Source organism: Quercus lobata, chromosome 2 (assembly GCF_001633185.2).
Source record: "Quercus lobata isolate SW786 chromosome 2, ValleyOak3.0 Primary Assembly, whole genome shotgun sequence".
NCBI lineage: Eukaryota > Viridiplantae > Streptophyta > Magnoliopsida > Fagales > Fagaceae > Quercus > Quercus lobata.
In genome coordinates this window covers 101,999,508-102,017,679 of record NC_044905.1, presented here as the reverse complement: position 1 = coordinate 102,017,679, position 18,172 = coordinate 101,999,508, and the positions used below count along the sequence as shown (strand labels likewise).

Below are 18,172 nucleotides of genomic sequence, written 5' to 3'. Positions count from 1 at the left end.
TTGACCATTTTGAACTTGGGGACTAGACAGAAAACACAAATTAAGAGGTATCAAAATGTATTTTTGCTTATCGTCTTTTCTCCACCAAAAAAAAAAAAAAAAAGTATTTTTGCCAAAAGCAAAAGTAAAAGAAACCAAATCTGTTTATTCATGTGGTATTGTGGTAATCATAGCCCCGCATGCAGTATGATGTTTGAAGTCTTGAAGTAAAACGAAAGGGTGAGGGATAAAAAGAAAGAAAAGAAAAGAAGGGGTGATTCGTGGGGTATGATATAAAATTAATTTAGTACCATGTTATTTTTCTTATTATCTTTTACTCGACGTATCAAAAATTTGTAAAAATATATTTTAAGGATGTTTAAATGTCTTTTCTTTACTTAATTTTACCAAGTTATAAAAATTTAATATTTATTCGCATTTTGATTCTCAACAAAAATAATATTTATTTATTTATTTATTTATTCATACTTTAATAATAATTAATTACTAAATCGATTATGATTTAAAAACCTTGGTAATACTTTTTATTTATTAGACCTTGGTAATACATTGAATATAAATCTTTGCTAATTTCTTTTTTCTTTTTGGAAGGCCTCGACATAATATATATAGAGACGTATGTTGGATTTTCTTATTAAACATTTCAAGAAGGTTACTATCTGGATAACCTTAAATCTACATTAAAAATTTATTAGTTTATATGGAATTTTTTAACACAAAAAGTCGTTTTAATATAGGTTGACTACGATAAGGCATGATAATCAACAATGACAAGTTTATATTAGTAATGAATTATTCTAAATTTTTTAAAAATTTCTGTACAAAAGTTTAACAATAGTTAGTAAAAAAATAAAAAACTGATAAATTTAGAATAAAAATGTAAAATTTATCAAGTACCAAAACACTTGTAATGGCAAATCTTTCCATAACCCATTGAAAAAAGAAAAAAAAATACTAAGTAAAATTCAAACATAATATTTTTAAATACACTTTAACAATTAAAGTTTTAAAACAATGAATTTAATTATGAAGCAAGATAACTTTGAAAACATGCCCTTAAGCAGAAAGCATGTTAATACACAACATTTTAAATATTAATTAATAAAGTTTGGTCAATCGGATGTTAATTGAAGGAAAATTATTTTTCCCTTCGAGTTTGGAGTAGAATATCATTTCTCCAAACTTCAAGCGAGAGGAGTATAATTTTTGTGTATATATAAAAATTAGGATTAACTATGGTATCAGATGGGGATCAATCTAAGGTTAATTCGTCCATAGTGGTCGTCCAAACAGCTACACCACATCTATAATAATAGCATCAAATAACCTTAAGAGAAGGTCCAACAATAGCATCATGTATGATTTATACTCGTCCATCAGTAGCAAGACCATTCAATCTCATGATGGTCATCCAGGACTAACATAAGAGCATGGACGACTAGAAGATATTTAGTGAATTCTACAAGAAAACTTCTCATAAAACTCCATGGAATCAGGCCATGATATGCTACTCTCAAAACGTGAAAGGAGTTACTCGTAATTCGCTCCATGTACTCCATTTACCCATTTTCTCTATTAACCACCCATATCACCCATGATTGTGGTGGAGCCAAACAAGTAGACCCACTTTTAACTCTTTATAAAAGGAACAAGTCCTATTCATCCAAGGTAAGTCCCACCATTTACTATTTTCATTTCCTTGTGTTCTAGAGAGAAAACTAACTTAATCGTCGAAGGGTCCTTGACTGGGTTACACCGATCACCCTTGACAGTTCTTTCTTTTCTTTTTAGGACCAAAAAGCCATCACCATAGTCTAAAACATTCTAGCCTACTGATTTTTGTGCATCATCAGTATTGATTTCATAATAATTACTTTTTCTTATAGATCAAGACATCAAAAAATTCTTTTTTTATTATTTTTTGAAATAGGTGGGATTGCTTTGATCACAATTTTTTGGAGTACCTATTTATTTAACTACAAGAGATTTTATCATATTAAATCACACCAAATTTCAATCTATAATATTAATTTACTAATAATGAACAAAAGAAACTAGTATTGTGCATACATAGTGCATGGTTATCCAAAAGCAAAGATAACTTGGATGCGTTCATTTAAAAGAAAAAAATGAAACTATTGTGCAAGCTTTTTTTAACTTATTTAAGAAGACTGTGTTAATTTATTTAAGGGTAAACTATCTCCAAATAACAATCAAAATTAGATTCATCAACTATTTCACATTAGAAGGCCAAAATTTCCCAATCTTCACCACTTAGCTAACCACCACTGCAAAAATTATAAACCCACTCATCAAATACATCCACCAAGACCAAAACTCATACATAAAAACACATGAATATCACTTGTAGTGCTCATAAATCACATGGGTATTATTATTAAAGTTTAGATAAACATAACGTCAAGCAAAAGCATATAAACCCACAAAAGATTAGCAATTTTACTTCAAATAGTAGAGGTGAGTGAGCCTTACCATTTTCCTATGGAGTTTTCTGGTGATCTTGCTGGAAAAAGATGGTGGAGGTAATGAGAAGTGAAGGTGCCAGTGGGAGAGTGAGGGAGTGTGAGAGAGAAGTGTTTGTATTGTGTGAAAATAAAAAAAGAAAAGAGAATATGGTGGAAAGGAGTGATGGTGGTGAGGAAATAAGGGGTAGGTGGGTCACACATGTGGCTCCTTAAAAGAAATTTGACTTCCTTTTATATATATATATATATATATATATATATATATTTATTTATTTGGGCTAGGGCGTTACATTCTCCCCCTCTTATAAAAATTTCATCCTTGAAATTGTACACATTAGACTTAGGTCTCTCTCCTTTATGCACTTCATCCATGATTTCATCAACTATGAGTCACTACCTTGCACCAATTTAATTTTCTTTAGTAGAGTTGGTTAAACTCTTAACTAGCCAAGTAGGCCTCTAAATGACCTATACAACCCTAACTCTCAACCTTTCTAGATCAATAATATTTTCCTTTAAGTTGTATGCAAAACAGCTGAAAAATAACTGAAGACTTTCTACTAAGCGCACCAATAATGACATAGCCTTACGAAAGTGATAATTAATAGAGCAATCATAATCCTTAAACAATTTAAACCATCTCCGTTGTCCCATATTTAGCTCATTCTGGTTAAATAAGTACTCTAAACTTTTATGATCTGTACAAATATCATATATTTCATACAAATCATGTCTCCAAATTTTTAAGCAAACACAACTGTAGCTAACTCCAAGTCATGTGGGGAAATCTTTCCCATGATTCTTACACCCTACTAAGATCCGATGTAATTCCATCCTTAGAGATCACATAACTTAACAACACTACTTGATCCAACCAAAATTCACACTTCCTCAATTTAACAAACCACTTACTTTCTCTTAGTGTAATTATTTTCTTTTAATAATCCTCAAGTGTTCCTCATCTCTTCTAGACTCTTAGAATAAGTCAAAATATTATCAACGAATACACTGATAAAATGATTTAGTTAATCATGAAATGCCACATTCATCAAATCCTCAGAGGTAGCAGGGGCAATAATTAGTCCAAATAGCATCATTAAGAACTCATAATGACCATATCTAGCCCAAAAGGCTATCTTTGGTATTCCTAAATTTTTTACTAGCGGTAATTAGAACAAGATCAATCTTAAAAAATACTTGTGCTCTTTGCAACTAGTCAAACAAGTCATCAATGCAAGGCAAATGATATTTACTCTTCATGGTAACTCAAATTAGATCATGGTAGTTGGTACATAACCTCATAGACCTATCATTCTCCCTAAATATGCATACAAGCATTACAAGATGCCAACTGTTACATGCATAGGATAACATAAAAATCAGGCACATCTAGCAATACCATTTTTGCCAATAACTCTCTACCCCCAAAAAGATACAACACTTGAGCACAAACTATTCCATATAATATCACCAATTAGGGTAGAAGCTAATAACTTAAAATCAATTAGTCCCAAGCTCCTACCACAACTTTTAGTAAGGCACTAGAAACAAAATAATGCATGGAACCAAGACCAAAAGAACTCTAGCATGTATGGAGAATGGAGGAAGTATACCTGTCACCACTGCATCTGTGGCCTGAGGATCCTGAGTAGTCAAGGCGTACACTCTACCCTGCACCCTTTTCCCATCATCACTACCCTTAACAAACTAGGGTGTGGAAAAGGAACCCGAGCCCTTAGTAGTTGGGCATTGCCTAGCAAAGTGTTTGGGTTGCTTACAAGTCTAGTACAACCTAAATCCATCCATACAAGTTTGACCCTCTGGGTCTTACCACAACGAGTGCAAGGCTACTTCTTACCAAATTGAGGAGAGCCACCCTTGCCATGCCCATTATAATGACCCCTATTACCGGACTTCTAAAATAACCTCTTCTTGGAATTTTGCCCTTGACTATCTACATGCTAATAATTAAAGGGTTCTTGCTTCTTTTCATCCTCCTTGGAACCGGGGTTGCACTTAAAGTCCTCTTCAAGACTTATTGCCCGCTTCATAGTCTCAATAAAAGTGCCCACTCCAGAAGCTATAATGAGAGGGTGAATCCTATCATTAAGACCTTTCTGAAATTTACATATTTTCTTGGGCTCATTCGGGATCAAGTAAGGAGCAAAGCGAGAAAGCTTCACAAACTTTGCAGCATATTCTTCTACAGTCATAGTCCCCTGAACTAAATCAAAAAACTCTCTTGCCTTTTGGTCCCTCACTATATCAGGGAAATATGTCCCATTAAAAACTTCCTTAAACTTCTTCCAAGTAATAGGAGTGTTCCTTCCCAACTCCATCCTCAACAATTGCTCAGTGCCTGACCACCATCTTTCAATAGAATCCTGAAGAGCAAAAGTGGCATACACCACCTTCTGAGCATCAGTACATTCAAGGGCTCTTAATAATTTTTCCATCTTTAGCAGTCAATTCTCTGTTGCCATAGGATCAGGCTCCCCATCAAATGTTGAAGGGTTTTGCTTATGGAACTCCCCAAAAGAGCAGCCCTCCTTCCTATGTTCACCACCCTGGACTACTCTAACAATCCTAGCATAAATCCTGCCTGCCACTGCCACCTCATCAATCTCGCCACCATCAGGAGTGATAGATCTCTCATGCTCTTAGCATTGCCTATGGCCATGCTTTGGAGCTGCAACCTCATCTACATGCCTTACTTTACGTGCTTTCTTTTTAGGAGGCATAGTGTACAAAGGTACTTATACCTATACCCAAAAACAAGCAAGTAAATCACAAGGCAACATAGAAGGTTAGCATAGAAAAGATAAGGAAAAAGGAATAGCAGGTGGAAGTTAAGACAAAAGAACAGAATAGAGAATTCATCAAACCCCTATTACTCTGACTTAGATCAAAATCAATTTTTATTTTCAAAGTCTATAGAATCATAACCTAAGCTCTGATACCATAACTGTCACGCCCCAAACCCCAAAGGGTTCAAAGCATGAGAAAGACGTCTCAAGTACCTGTAGATTTGTTCCTTTTTGACAATCCAATCCACATAAATCATATCAAGTGCCAATATTAAGGATTATCATAATAATTCCATTGAATATACTCTCAAAGTAAGTCAGAACTCTATGCAATAAATACAATAACTATTGGTCACAAAAGAATGGAGGTCCGAATAAATAATTACATAACATCAACTTGTCCTATTAGTGGAAATAAAGGCATAACCACTATTAGATACAAAAGAATTGGGTCCAGCATACTCTAAGTTATACATCATCAATTATCTCCATCACAAAAGTCAACCTCCATCAACAGTTAGTCTAACTACTGCTAGCCACCAAAAAGCTGTCTCAAAAAGATAGTTGCCTACTCTGAAAAAGTTTGTAAAATAATAAAATGAAACAAAGCACAGTAAGTAGCATAATTAATGGGGGTGGGGGAAATGCAAGTTTCATGATGATAACAATTTACAAATCATGTTTTAATTTGGGAATTTCCAAATAATTTCAACAAAACCATTTCCAAAAATAATATGACAAGAATGAATAAGATGACATGTCACAAAACTTCTCAAAATGCTCTCATGAAACTACATACTATAATTTGTGAGCAATAACAATACAATTCCAAACCCAAGGCCACATGACAATGCCATCACAAAGACGGAACTAATCTACCGTCATACAGCCGGAACTAAATATGCCATCACAAAGACAAAACTCATTGCCGTCACAAAGACGTAACTAATATGCCGTCACAAAGACGGAACTCATCGTCGTCATAAAGACATAACTTAATAACCATCACAAAGATGGGTGCTGAGATACCAATGTCACACAGACTATAGTATCTAGCTAGGTAATCACCGAGTAATAACATGTCATAGCACATGGTAGAATATAAAGAGCTCACAAATGACCTTTAATTCAAAATACATAATTCACTTCCAATTAGTTTCATAAAATATTTGAATGCCCAAGATATTCACAAGGTTCTCAAAGCCTTCAACTCATTTCTTGTCCAAAAGATTTTGTATTAACTTCCCAAATAACATAGGTCAAGATAAAAGCATCTTTATATTTTTGCAATTAATGCAATAAATCCATAAAATTCATTCTCAAGAATTTAATCAAGATGCTAGTATTTTCCATGCTAACAAATCATGCAATTCCCCATATGCAATAAGAATATGCACTTTCATATATATAATCATAAATAGTAGGGTCACAACACAACACTTTTTAGAAAAACATAGTTCCACCATTAATTTTCCAAAATGTGTTTGACCCAAAAATAATGTTTTTGCAAAAATGGTTTTTTTCCAAAAATCTCATTAAAAAGCTACTTACCTTGCAACCCGCAAAAGCCTAATTTTCCAAGTCCCAAAAGAAATTAGCTAGAACCTAAACAATACCAAGCAAACCTATCAAAATAAGCATAAAGCTTGAAATTGTATCTAGCTACCTATTAGAAATTACTAACTAAGAAATTAATTAGACAAGCCTAGCATTTAACCTCACAAATAATGTTTTCCACTTCCAAAGCTTCTCAACAATTTCATTACAAGCATAGACTCCAACTTATCATCATGTCATTCCAAGCTTCACCTTTACCATAAGAGATCCTAACACTTTATGAATTTCTTCCTCAATATACATGTCATTTTCAAGAGACCCACAAAACAACAACAATATAACAATATTCACCACTACAAACCCCAAATATAAATCCTCCACTAGCTCCAAATACACAATCAAAATTAGATTCATCAACTATTTCACATTAGAAAGTCAAAACTCCCAAATCTTCACTACTTAGCTAACCACCATTGCAAAAATCATAAACCCACTCATCAAATACATCCACCAAGACCAAAACCCATATATAAGAACACATAAATATCACTTCTAGTGCTCATAAATCACATGAGTATTATTATTAAAGTTTAGATAAACATAACCTTAAGCAAAAGCATATAAACCCACAAAAAGATTATAAATTTTACTTCAAATAGTAGAGGTGAGTGAGCCTTAATGTTTTCCTACAGAGTTTTCCAGTGATCTTGCCAGAAAAAGGTGGTGGAGGTCATGAGAAGTGAAGGTGCCGGTGGGAAAGTGAGGGAGTGAGAGAGAGAAGTGTTTGTATTGTGTGAAAAAAAAAATGAAAAGAAAAGAAAAGAGAATATGGTGGAAAGGAGTGATGGCCGGTCAAAGAGGGAGGAAGATATTTGTGAATGTGTGGTGAGGAAATAAGGGGTAGGTGGGTCACACGTGTGGCTCCTTAAAAGAAATCTGGCTTCCTTCTTTTCTTTTCCTTTTTTTGGGTGGGGGGGGGGGGGGGGGGCTGGGGCGTTACATTGTGTATTGTGGATAAATTTGTAGTTTATTTTGTTTATTGGATAAAAATATATTTATGCATTAAAAAACTTATTTATTCTTTTTTATTGTGAAAATAAGCTTTGTCCAAACGATTTACAAGAACAAAATTTGGTTTCTTCAAATTTTTAATGGTTGAAAAAGAGTACATTATTATATTTCAACATGTGTGAAAGGCATGTTGCATGGGCAAAGTGGCTAATTTTCACCTGTTAGGATTTTAAAAACAGCTTTAGTTTTTTTTATTATAAATATTTTTAATAAAAGGTTTTAGGTAATATTTTTAGGGTTTATAAAATTATTCTGTAATAGTTTCTAAATCAATTCATTCATTTTTTTACAATGAATAGATTGGATTACATTATATCATAAACAATTCAAATATAGATAAGAATTTGGTATTAGTTAATATTTATTTAAAATATCAAAATACCTTTAGCATTTTTCTTTTAAAATGACCAAATAGATCAAAGCTCCAAAATAATCAATATGGCCCTCCTCATGCTTTCCCTCCTCTTTTGTTTGTTTCGTTATTAACATTTTTTGAAAAATAAATTATTTTTTTTAAAAGTATTTTCTCAAAAATTATTTCATTTTCCTATGTTTGATTGTAGCCTTAAAATGAGTTAAAAAAACTAGCTCTTATCTTCCTTTATTTTTGTAGAAAACAACTCAATCTCATACTAAATTTAATAAAGAGAGTTAAAATAATGTAAAATAAGATAATTTTCTAGAAAATACTTTTTTTTTTAAATCATATTTAAGAAAATGTTAATGTCAAAACATATATATGGTCCACTTCACTTCTATCAAACCAAAAGAGTGAATAAACACTTCTTTTTGCCTTGCAATCTCTTCTTTGAACCAAACAATCTCACTTCTTGGTCCATTAAAATGACACACTACTTGATTTCTTATTTAAGTATTGGGCTAGTCTACGTCTAGTCCAAACTAACTAATCATCTATCACATGGCCCATGGGTGCTCCTCACTATAAGCTAAAGCCTTGACATTAAAAAAAAAAAGGGGGCGCGCGGGGGGGGGGGGGGGGTGGTGGTGTGGAGAAAGAAAGAAAGAAAGTAAGCTAAATCATAATTTTTGTTTGAGAGAACCTTCTTTTTTGGTTGTTTAATTTAACTATACATAAAACTTTGTCTTTAAATTTTTATCTACATTAATTTAAATTTTTAACTAAACATTGAAATCAATGAAAAATAAAAAAATTTGCCTATACATATTAATCCACTTTAATTTAGATGTTTAGAAGTAAACAATAAAATCAATGAAAATAATGTCAATAAAAATGTATTCACAAATGTTGCTTAATCTTTGATGGTGGAAATGATACAACCTAATAGCTGCCTCGTGGGAGGAGCTCAAAATCAAGCATGTTATAGATCTACAATAGGTTTGTACCCTTATAGTCCTATCCTTTCTTAACTCATATATGTTCTATCGTGCAAGTATTTGTTTTGTCATTTTATTTACAATGTTGAATGCTTTTAATGAATGATGTTTATTACGGACCTGATTTGTGGGAAAAATCATATTATAATATATCTTATTTTGTGATATTGTTAGGTTTTAGTTTGCTTGGAAAACAACAAGATGGTGAGGAATAGTTTGTGCAGTTGAAGAATATGTTCTACACAAATTAATTGTGTGGTTTCCATTCACTATTTTTAAAAATTTTCTTTGACAAATTAGAAACAAATTGTTATATCTTTGTCATGTGATGTTCCTTTGAGTGATTGTTTTAAGTGTTCACAAATATTTTATTTTGGTTTTTGTCTTCCTCATCTCATTAGTGTTTTCATTTAAATTTTTAAGAAAATAAATTCATTCATGTATTAAAAAAATTATTTACTTATTATATATTCATTATTCACATTTTGGTTTAATTTATGACAACATTTACACAATTTTTTATTTCAAAAATTTTCCTCTACCTTTTTTTTTTTTTCCCCATTTGGACTTGTACACTAGCGTATTTTTTTTATTAATTTATGGAAAAAGAGTTACGATTATCATGTATTAGGCTGCAATCAACACTTCTGCTTGTATTATGTAAAAGAGTTACGATAATCATGTATAAGACTAACAATGTAGCTCAATTGAAGACCACTTTTCACCTCTCAATTCACATACCAATTCCATGTAATGACAAAATTAAGAAAACTGCTACATCCACAATACTTTTTATAACAAATCTTAAGTGACAAGTTATTATTAATTGTAATTGATGGGCAAAAAAAAAAAAAAAAACAATAACAATTTACCACCAAAGATTTGTTAGAAAAATGTTTTGGATGTAGCATTTCCCAAAAATCAAAGGAGTGAGTCTCACATTTTGATTCATCCTCTCAAAAGATATTCTAAACCTCTTTTTGTTTTGTAAAAAATAACTTCCAGCCAAAAAAATGAATATGTGTCATTGAAGTTCATTCGGCACATGTCTATCAAGCTTGATACATGCATATGAGGTGCATTGCTTGATGCTTGCAAGGTCCACCGTAACATATAGAATATAGATTGGTGAATATGTGTCATATAATCTCTTTGAATTGGAACATAGTGGCAGTTCCATATGTGGAGAAGACTTACATATATGCATGAGTAAGAAAGTGAGGTGGGATTGCAGTAAGTAGAACAATGATGAAATTACACAGAGATTAACATGGACAAAGCCTCACATGAATTGGAAGACGGGTATATTTACGGTTGCTCTTAACATAATTTTTCAGTTTTAGTTTTGATTTTGTTTACAATTCTCATCATCAAATATCAGAGCCAAACAAGGAAATTTATATATAATGGGATTTTAAATAGAATAATTTACAAGCCTCTGTATAGTTATGGAACCTAATTTAAATCCCAGTCCTTTTGAGGTAAGTATAAGTCTGTGACTAGCTCTTTTGAACATATAAAACCAGTTAGAGTCAATAGAATGTAGTATAATACAAATCAATCAATATATATTAACAGCAGAGATCTCATGTAGAGCATAGACCTTATGTGAGAGACCATGAGGTTCTGTTAAGTAGTACATTCCTTGAAACTCTCTTGTTTAGGCTTCCACCTCATCAAAGTTTGCATTTATATCAAATTTTTAATTCATTAAATATGTCAATGAGTAAATACACATATTAATTATTTATAAGTGTGCACTAATTGTATATATACATTCTAAAATTTTATATAAGGAAACAAAAACCTCACGTGGAAGATTATACAATTCTACCATGAAGCGCTTTGTTAAAGCAATTTTTCATTTAACTTTCCACCTCACCACTCTTTACATATTTTGGATTATAAATAAAATTCTTTTAACAGAATATTACTATTTTCACTAAGTGTTTAACATATTACTATCATACTTCAGCAACATAAACGTGACATCAAACAAAAAAATTAACAATGATATTACAAAAAAATTATTACTAACTCCAATGCATTGAAGAAACAAAAACTATGATTAAACAAACAATCAACTTATTAGTTACACCACATAATAACTTGTGGGGCCCAATAATTTAAGGACCAAGCCCAATTGCTCCTGGAAAATCCGAAGGCCCAATCCGAGGAGAGCTGTGGCCCAAGCTCTACAGTACAGAGCACAAAACAATTTTGGAAGGCAGCCGAGGACAGTTTGGTCCTCGGCAGATCCTGAATCCCACCGAAATGAAGGGGTAAAACTGGTACAGGGACGAATTTGTAAGGAGATCCAAAATATCTTGGGGAAGTTATCCTTACTACCCTTCCGGATAAGACCCAACACATGACAGAGCCGTACTCTGCAGCCTTATCAACCATACCCAACAATTCTGGGATTAGACTGATGGGACAAATATCAGTCTTATAAAGATTGACCCTACACGTGGACGAAGGACAATGAACACGGACGAGTATAAAAGAAGAAAGTAAATAAATCTAAAGGGGATCCCATCCCACCTGGAAGAAAAGAAAGATGAGATGGGGGAGAACATCTCAGCAACACCGGACTTCACTGAAGAAAGTCCGTCGTTGGATAACCGGGATAAGGCCTCAATGGTCCTCGGATCAACTCCGAGGAGTCCCATCCCATAGGGTGCGACGTCTTAGGGCTTAAATGTTCAGGCCCAACTCCTTTTTCTACCTGAATTCCTCTAAAGCCAGGATCGGATATCGCCCCGTGACCAGCAGCTAGCTTTTCAAGCCCACTCTCTACAAATCATATTGTGAGGGATCTTTCGTACGCGAGCCCAACATCCTTATTGGGCCGCCAGAGAATCGTGTCCTTACAATTGGCGCCGTCTGTGGGAAAGCTTGCGCGTTGACGCAGGTGGCGGTGGAATCAACTCATTGGCAAGCAGAAATTTCTGGGATCTCCTCCGTCTCCAGCGACATATAGTTGTTGCTCCGACGTAAGCTTCCGCTAGGGGCTACGCCTCGCAGTGCTAAGAGCGCGGGCGTCTCTGGGGCCTCCCAGCCTCAGACCAACTGTCCCCGCCTTAGTGTAGGGGCTGGTGGTTGAAAAATAAAACAAATAAAAAGATCATAAGTTTTGGACAGAACCAAGGCCTTGCATGGTCCTCGGACTCAAGCCTATGGGGAAACCAAGTACATAAAAAGATCATAAGTTTTGGACAGAACCAAGGCCTTGCATGGTCCACGGACTCAAGCCTATGGGGAAACCAAGTACATAAAAAGATCATAAGTTTTGGACAGAACCAAGGCCTTGCATGGTCCTCGGACTCAAGCCTATGGGGAAACCAAGTGCAAGTAAAAAGATCATAAGTTTTGGACAGAACCAAGGCCTTGCATGGTCCTCGGACTCAAGCCTATGGGGAAACCAAGTACATAAAAAGATCATAAGTTTTGGACAGAACCAAGGCCTTGCATGGTCCACGGACTCAAGCCTATGGGGAAACCAAGTACATAAAAGAAATCTTACCAGTTTTGGACAGAACCAAGGCCTTGTATGGTCCTCGGACTCAAGCCTATGGGGAAACCAAGTACACAAAATAAAAACTGTTACTAGAGCATTAAAATCCATCCGAAGAGAACTTCTCGTTAACAGTTGGGTCAGTCTTTAATTGCACGGGTTCCCCGGTCTACCCTCAGATCCCCAGTACCAAAGGGGCTGATACGATACGGCACAGTATGTTGTCCCAAGGGCACGATCCAAGTCCATCGCTGCTCGGCTGCTCTCTCGGATATTCGTCTAGCGTGCATCACGCAGCGCTCAGCAGCTATCTCGGTTAGTTCCATGAATTCAATCTATTGAGGATTACCATTGTTATACTTGATAATATTTGCGAGTTTAAACTAATAAGGGTTTATATTAAAGTGTTCTTCCGTCCAGAATATTGTTAAAGGCATGCTTAGACTTAATATTCAGACCCAAAGTGGTTGTTGCAAAAAAAATAATAATAATATGTATAAAGAAATAAACACATCTTTTATTAAGACAAAAGAACAGTACAGTGTACAATAAAAGCTGAAACCAGCTTACATTAGAGTTAACTGCGTAAGTAAAAGAAAAGTACAAAAGAGTAAAGATGATGCCGAGGAGATATCTCAGAGGAGAGGTTGGCTACTGTTCCAAGATGTCGTCTAAGGAAACTATTCCTCGACGCTTCTACATGCCCATAACTCAGGCAGCCAAAGAACCTGACCTCAGGCTAACACCATCTACAGCAAAGATGCAGGGAGCCGGCAGTTGGGAAGCCCCCGCAGAAATTTGCCTGCTACAAGGCAGACGGCGCTGATGGCGGAAATTCCTTCTTCGGGCATGCCAAAAATCTGGCATGACCAGAACCTGCTTCGGATTTTGACTAAAAGAAGGAGAAACATCCTTTCCCCTCTCTCGAATTGAAATATTCTCTTGAGTCTACGCCTCCTTGGCCTGTACCTCACTGTCTGGAGTCTCAGGAAGACACAGCGCTTTTGTGGCGGAGAGAACTCCTTTGCCCCAATCCTCGCCTCAAACATGATGTACTAAGAGAGGAGACTGAAGAATTCGTGTGAAAGTAAAGCAGCCTTCTCTCTTATTTATTTAAAAGATGAGGTGACGGCATTTAATTCACGCAGCGTCCCAAGGAACGCTACAGACAAAATGTCTCCGGCTCGATTTCCAATGCCGTCTGCAACCCTGTGATTAAAGGAGCCTCGTGAAGGCGCACCTCGAATACTGGGACGCCAAAAAGTACCGCGTGACCAAAGATTACGGAAATGCCTCTAAATCTGTGGGCCTAATAAATTCGCGGCCCAGGCCCATTCTGCATGGAAGCCCACGGACTATGGCCCACACCAAGGAATAACCGTTACCGAGGACAACTTCCTGCTCGGCAACTTATGAGACACCTGAGGAAAGACAGGTGCAAAGAGAAAAAGGGAGGGCATAAAGTTTTAGACAGAACCAATGCCTTATATGGTCCTCGGACTCAAGCCTATGGGGAAACCAAATACAAAACATTATTATTATTAAAGTTTTGGACAGAACCAAGGCCTTGTATGGTCCTCGGACTCAAGCCTATGGGGAAACCAAATACAAAACATTATTATTATTAAAGTTTTGGACAGAACCAAGGCCTTGTATGGTCCTCGGACTCAAGCCTATGGGGAAACCAAGTACAAAAAGTTATTATTATTAAATTTTTGGACAGAACCAAGGCCTTGTATGGTCCTCGGACTCAAGCCTATGGGGAAACCAAATACAAAACATTATTATTATTAAAGTTTTGGACAGAACCAAGGCCTTGTATGGTCCTCGGACTCAAGCCTATGGGGAAACCAAGTACAAAAAGTTATTATTATTAAAGTTTTGGACAGAACCAAGGCCTTGTATGGTCCTCGGACTCAAGCCTATGGGGAAACCAAGTACAAAAATTATTATTATTACAAGTTTTGGACAGAACCAAGGCCCTGTATTGTCCTCGGACTCAAGCCTATGGGGAAACCAAATACAAAAAATTATTATTATTACAAGTTTTGGACATAACCAAGGCCTTGCGTGGTCCTCGGACCCAAGCCAAGGTGGTAAGTACTACTTTTTATTGGTCTGCCTTATTGTGCCAAGCACTTCTATTAAGATTATGGCAACATCTTTTTATTATTAAGTATTTTGGTCTTAGTCGTCATTGATTTAGATGCGGTATTTTTGAGCCGAGCAGCACTTGCAAATTTATAAAAACAGAGAGACAGAACATGCAAAGTGAAATAGAAACAACTTTTATTAATATGAAAAATTATTACAATGTACAAAAAGAGGCTTCAACAAGCCTATACAAAAGAGGGGCTGCCGAAGCAGCACTAACATCCACAGTACGGATAAGCAAACGATCAAGCGCCTTTTGAACTTGTCTTCGAAGTCTCTCCAATCTCTGCCTCAGTGTTGCTCATACTAAAAGAAGAACTCACTTCAAAGAAAAAAAAAAAGAACGAAGAAGAAGGAAATAGTAAGGAAGAAATCAATGAAGAAGATGGAGGACATGAGTAAGAGAAGGAGGAGAAGAAAAGTGGGAGAAATGAAAAGACAAAGAGAGGAGCAAAAGAGGGAGAAGGACAGCACCAAGGCGGAACTGGTGCTGGGAAGACTATAAGAGGAAGACGGAGGAGGGCACCAGTGAGCAAGGAAAGGGAGAAGCAGAAGCACTTCGCCCCTGCCTCAACCCTGACTCCTAACACACCGGTGCCATGTTAGGTACGCTCGTGAGGAGCCGAGTGGTGCTGATATTGGGTGTTCTCGACTCAGTCACGCCAAGAGTTCGACGTGACGAGCCCCTGCTTCGGATTTTGAAGCACTTCGCCCCTGCCTCAACCCTGACTCCTAACACACCGGTGCCATGTTAGGTACGCTCGTGAGGAGCCGAGTGGTGCTGATATTGGGTGTTCTCGACTCAGTCACGCCAAGAGTTCGACGTGACGAGCCCCTGCTTCGGATTTTGGCTGAAAGGGAGGCGGGACAGATCTTAAGTCTGCGCCACCCTTGCCCCGATCGAGCCATTTCAAGCTTTATCGGAACATGGTGTTTTGAGGAGGGGCATGGTTTCTTCATCGTTCGTTATGGAAGGCGTGTACTGATATGGCGTATAAACAAACGGGCTAAGCAGGCGCTAAAGAAGGCTACGGGTTTCAAATCTCAGAGGGAAGGAGAGGAGTCTGCACGAAAGTGACGGCCTCCTGCTTGCCTTCTTATAGGAAGGGCAGAACGAAGGGTATTAAATGCATTCAAGTTTCCCAAAGGAATCTGGAGAAAAAAGAGGCGTCCGTTCCGTTTCCCCCACCTTATCAGATGAGCCGCCGGACATAAATGAGCCTCGTAAAGGGGATTCATTAAGGGCGCGTCTGGGACAGCCAAGCGGCAGGAGTAGATCACGAGCAGATTAAATGAAATCCCTAGAAAACCGCCTAATCTCCTGGACAGGTGGAAAACCGCTCACATAAATGCGGGGTTGAACTAAACAAGCCATATTAAGGGCCCGGGTTTGCCAAAACCCTCCCTTCCAACCCGGAAGTCGGATAGAAGGGTTTTGAGGGGCTATTGTGGGGCCCAATAATTTAAGGACTAAGCCCAATTGCTCTTGGAAAATCCGAAGGCCCAATCCGAGGAGAGCTGTGGCCCAAGCTCTACAGTACAGAGCACAAAACAATTTTGGAAGGCAGCCGAGGACAGTTTGGTCCTCGGCAGATCCTGAATCCCACCGAAATGAAGGGGTAAAACTGGTACAGGGACGAATTTGTAAGGAGATCCAAAATATCTTGGGGAAGTTATCCTTACTACCCTTCCGGATAAGACCCAACACATGACAGAGCCGTACTCTGCAGCCTTATCAACCATACCCAACAATTCTGGGATTAGACTGATGGGACAAATATCAGTCTTATAAAGATTGACCCTACACGTGGACGAAGGACAATGAACACGGACGAGTATAAAAGAAGAAAGTAAATAAATCTAAAGGAGATCCCATCCCACCTGGAAGAAAAGAAAGATGAGATGGGGGAGAACATCTCAGCAATACCGGACTTCATTGAAGAAAGTCCGTCGTTGGATAACCGGGGTAAGGCCTCAATGGTCCTCGGATCAACTCCGAGGAGTCCCATCCCATAGGGTGCGACGTCTTAGGGCTTAAATGTTCAGGCCCAACTCCTTTTTCTACCTGAATTCCTCTAAAGCCAGGATCGGATATCGCCCCGTGACCAGCAGCTAGCTTTTCAAGCCCACTCTCTACAAATCATATTGTGAGGGATCTTTCGTACGCGAGCCCAACATCCTTATTGGGCCGCCAGAGAATCGTGTCCTTACAATTGGCGCCGTCTGTGGGAAAGCTTGCGCGTTGACGCAGGTGGCGGTGGAATCAACTCATTGGCAAGCAGAAATTTCTGGGATCTCCTCCGTCTCCAGCGACATATAGTTGTTGCTCCGACGTAAGCTTCCGCTAGGGGCTACGCCTCGCAGTGCTAAGAGCGCGGGCGTCTCTGGGGCCTCCCAGCCTCAGGCCAACTGTCCCCGCCTTGGTGTAGGGGCTGGTGGTTGAAAAATAAAACAAATAAAAAGATCATAAGTTTTGGACAGAACCAAGGCCTTGCATGGTCCTCGGACTCAAGCCTATGGGGAAACCAAATACATAAAAAGATCATAAGTTTTGGACAGAACCAAGGCCTTGCATGGTCCACGGACTCAAGCCTATGGGGAAACCAAGTACATAAAAAAGATCATAAGTTTTGGACAGAACCAAGGCCTTGCATGGTCCTCGGACTCAAGCCTATGGGGAAACCAGTGCATAAAAAGATTCATAAGTTTGGACAGAACAAGCCTTGCGATGGTCCTCGGACTCAAGCCTATGGGGAAACCAAGTACATAAAAAAGATCATAAGTTTTGGACAGAACCAAGGCCTTGCATGGTCCTCGGACTCAAGCCTATGGGGAAACCAAGTACAAAAAAGAAATCTTATAAGTTTTGGACAGAACCAAGGCTTTGCATGGTCCTCGGACTCAAGCCTATGGGGAAACCAAGTACAAAAAAGGAATCTTACAAGTTTTGGACAGAACCAAGGCCTTGCATGGTCCTCGGACTCAAGCCTATGGGGAAACCAAGTACATAAAAAAGATCATAAGTTTTGGACAGAACCAAGGCCTTGCATGGATCCACGGTACACAAGCCTATAGGGGAACCAATACCATAAAAAGATCATTAAGTTTTGTACAGAACAAGGCCTTGCATTGGTCCACGGACTAAGCCCATGGGGAAACCAAGTACATAAAAGCATTCATAAGTTTTGGACAGAACCAAGGCCTTGCATGGTCCACGGACTCAA

At 37.3% G+C, this 18,172-nt stretch overlaps 1 protein-coding gene and 1 long non-coding RNA gene across 2 annotated transcripts; both read right to left on the bottom strand.

Annotated features, from left to right (window-relative positions):
- Positions 1-4,447: 4,447 nt before the first annotated feature.
- LOC115974078 lies at positions 4,448-4,942 on the bottom strand. The gene has a single exon (XM_031094294.1). It carries the CDS (start codon positions 4,940-4,942, stop codon positions 4,448-4,450), a length of 495 nt encoding a protein of 164 aa, XP_030950154.1.
- Positions 4,943-5,606: 664 nt separating this feature from the next.
- Positions 5,607-7,667, bottom strand: LOC115977598. Its single transcript, XR_004088583.1, has 3 exons — positions 7,501-7,667; positions 6,845-6,898; positions 5,607-5,866 (listed from the first exon to the last, which is right to left on the bottom strand). It is a non-coding gene; the product is annotated as an uncharacterized LOC115977598 (long non-coding RNA).
- Positions 7,668-18,172: the final 10,505 nt, after the last annotated feature.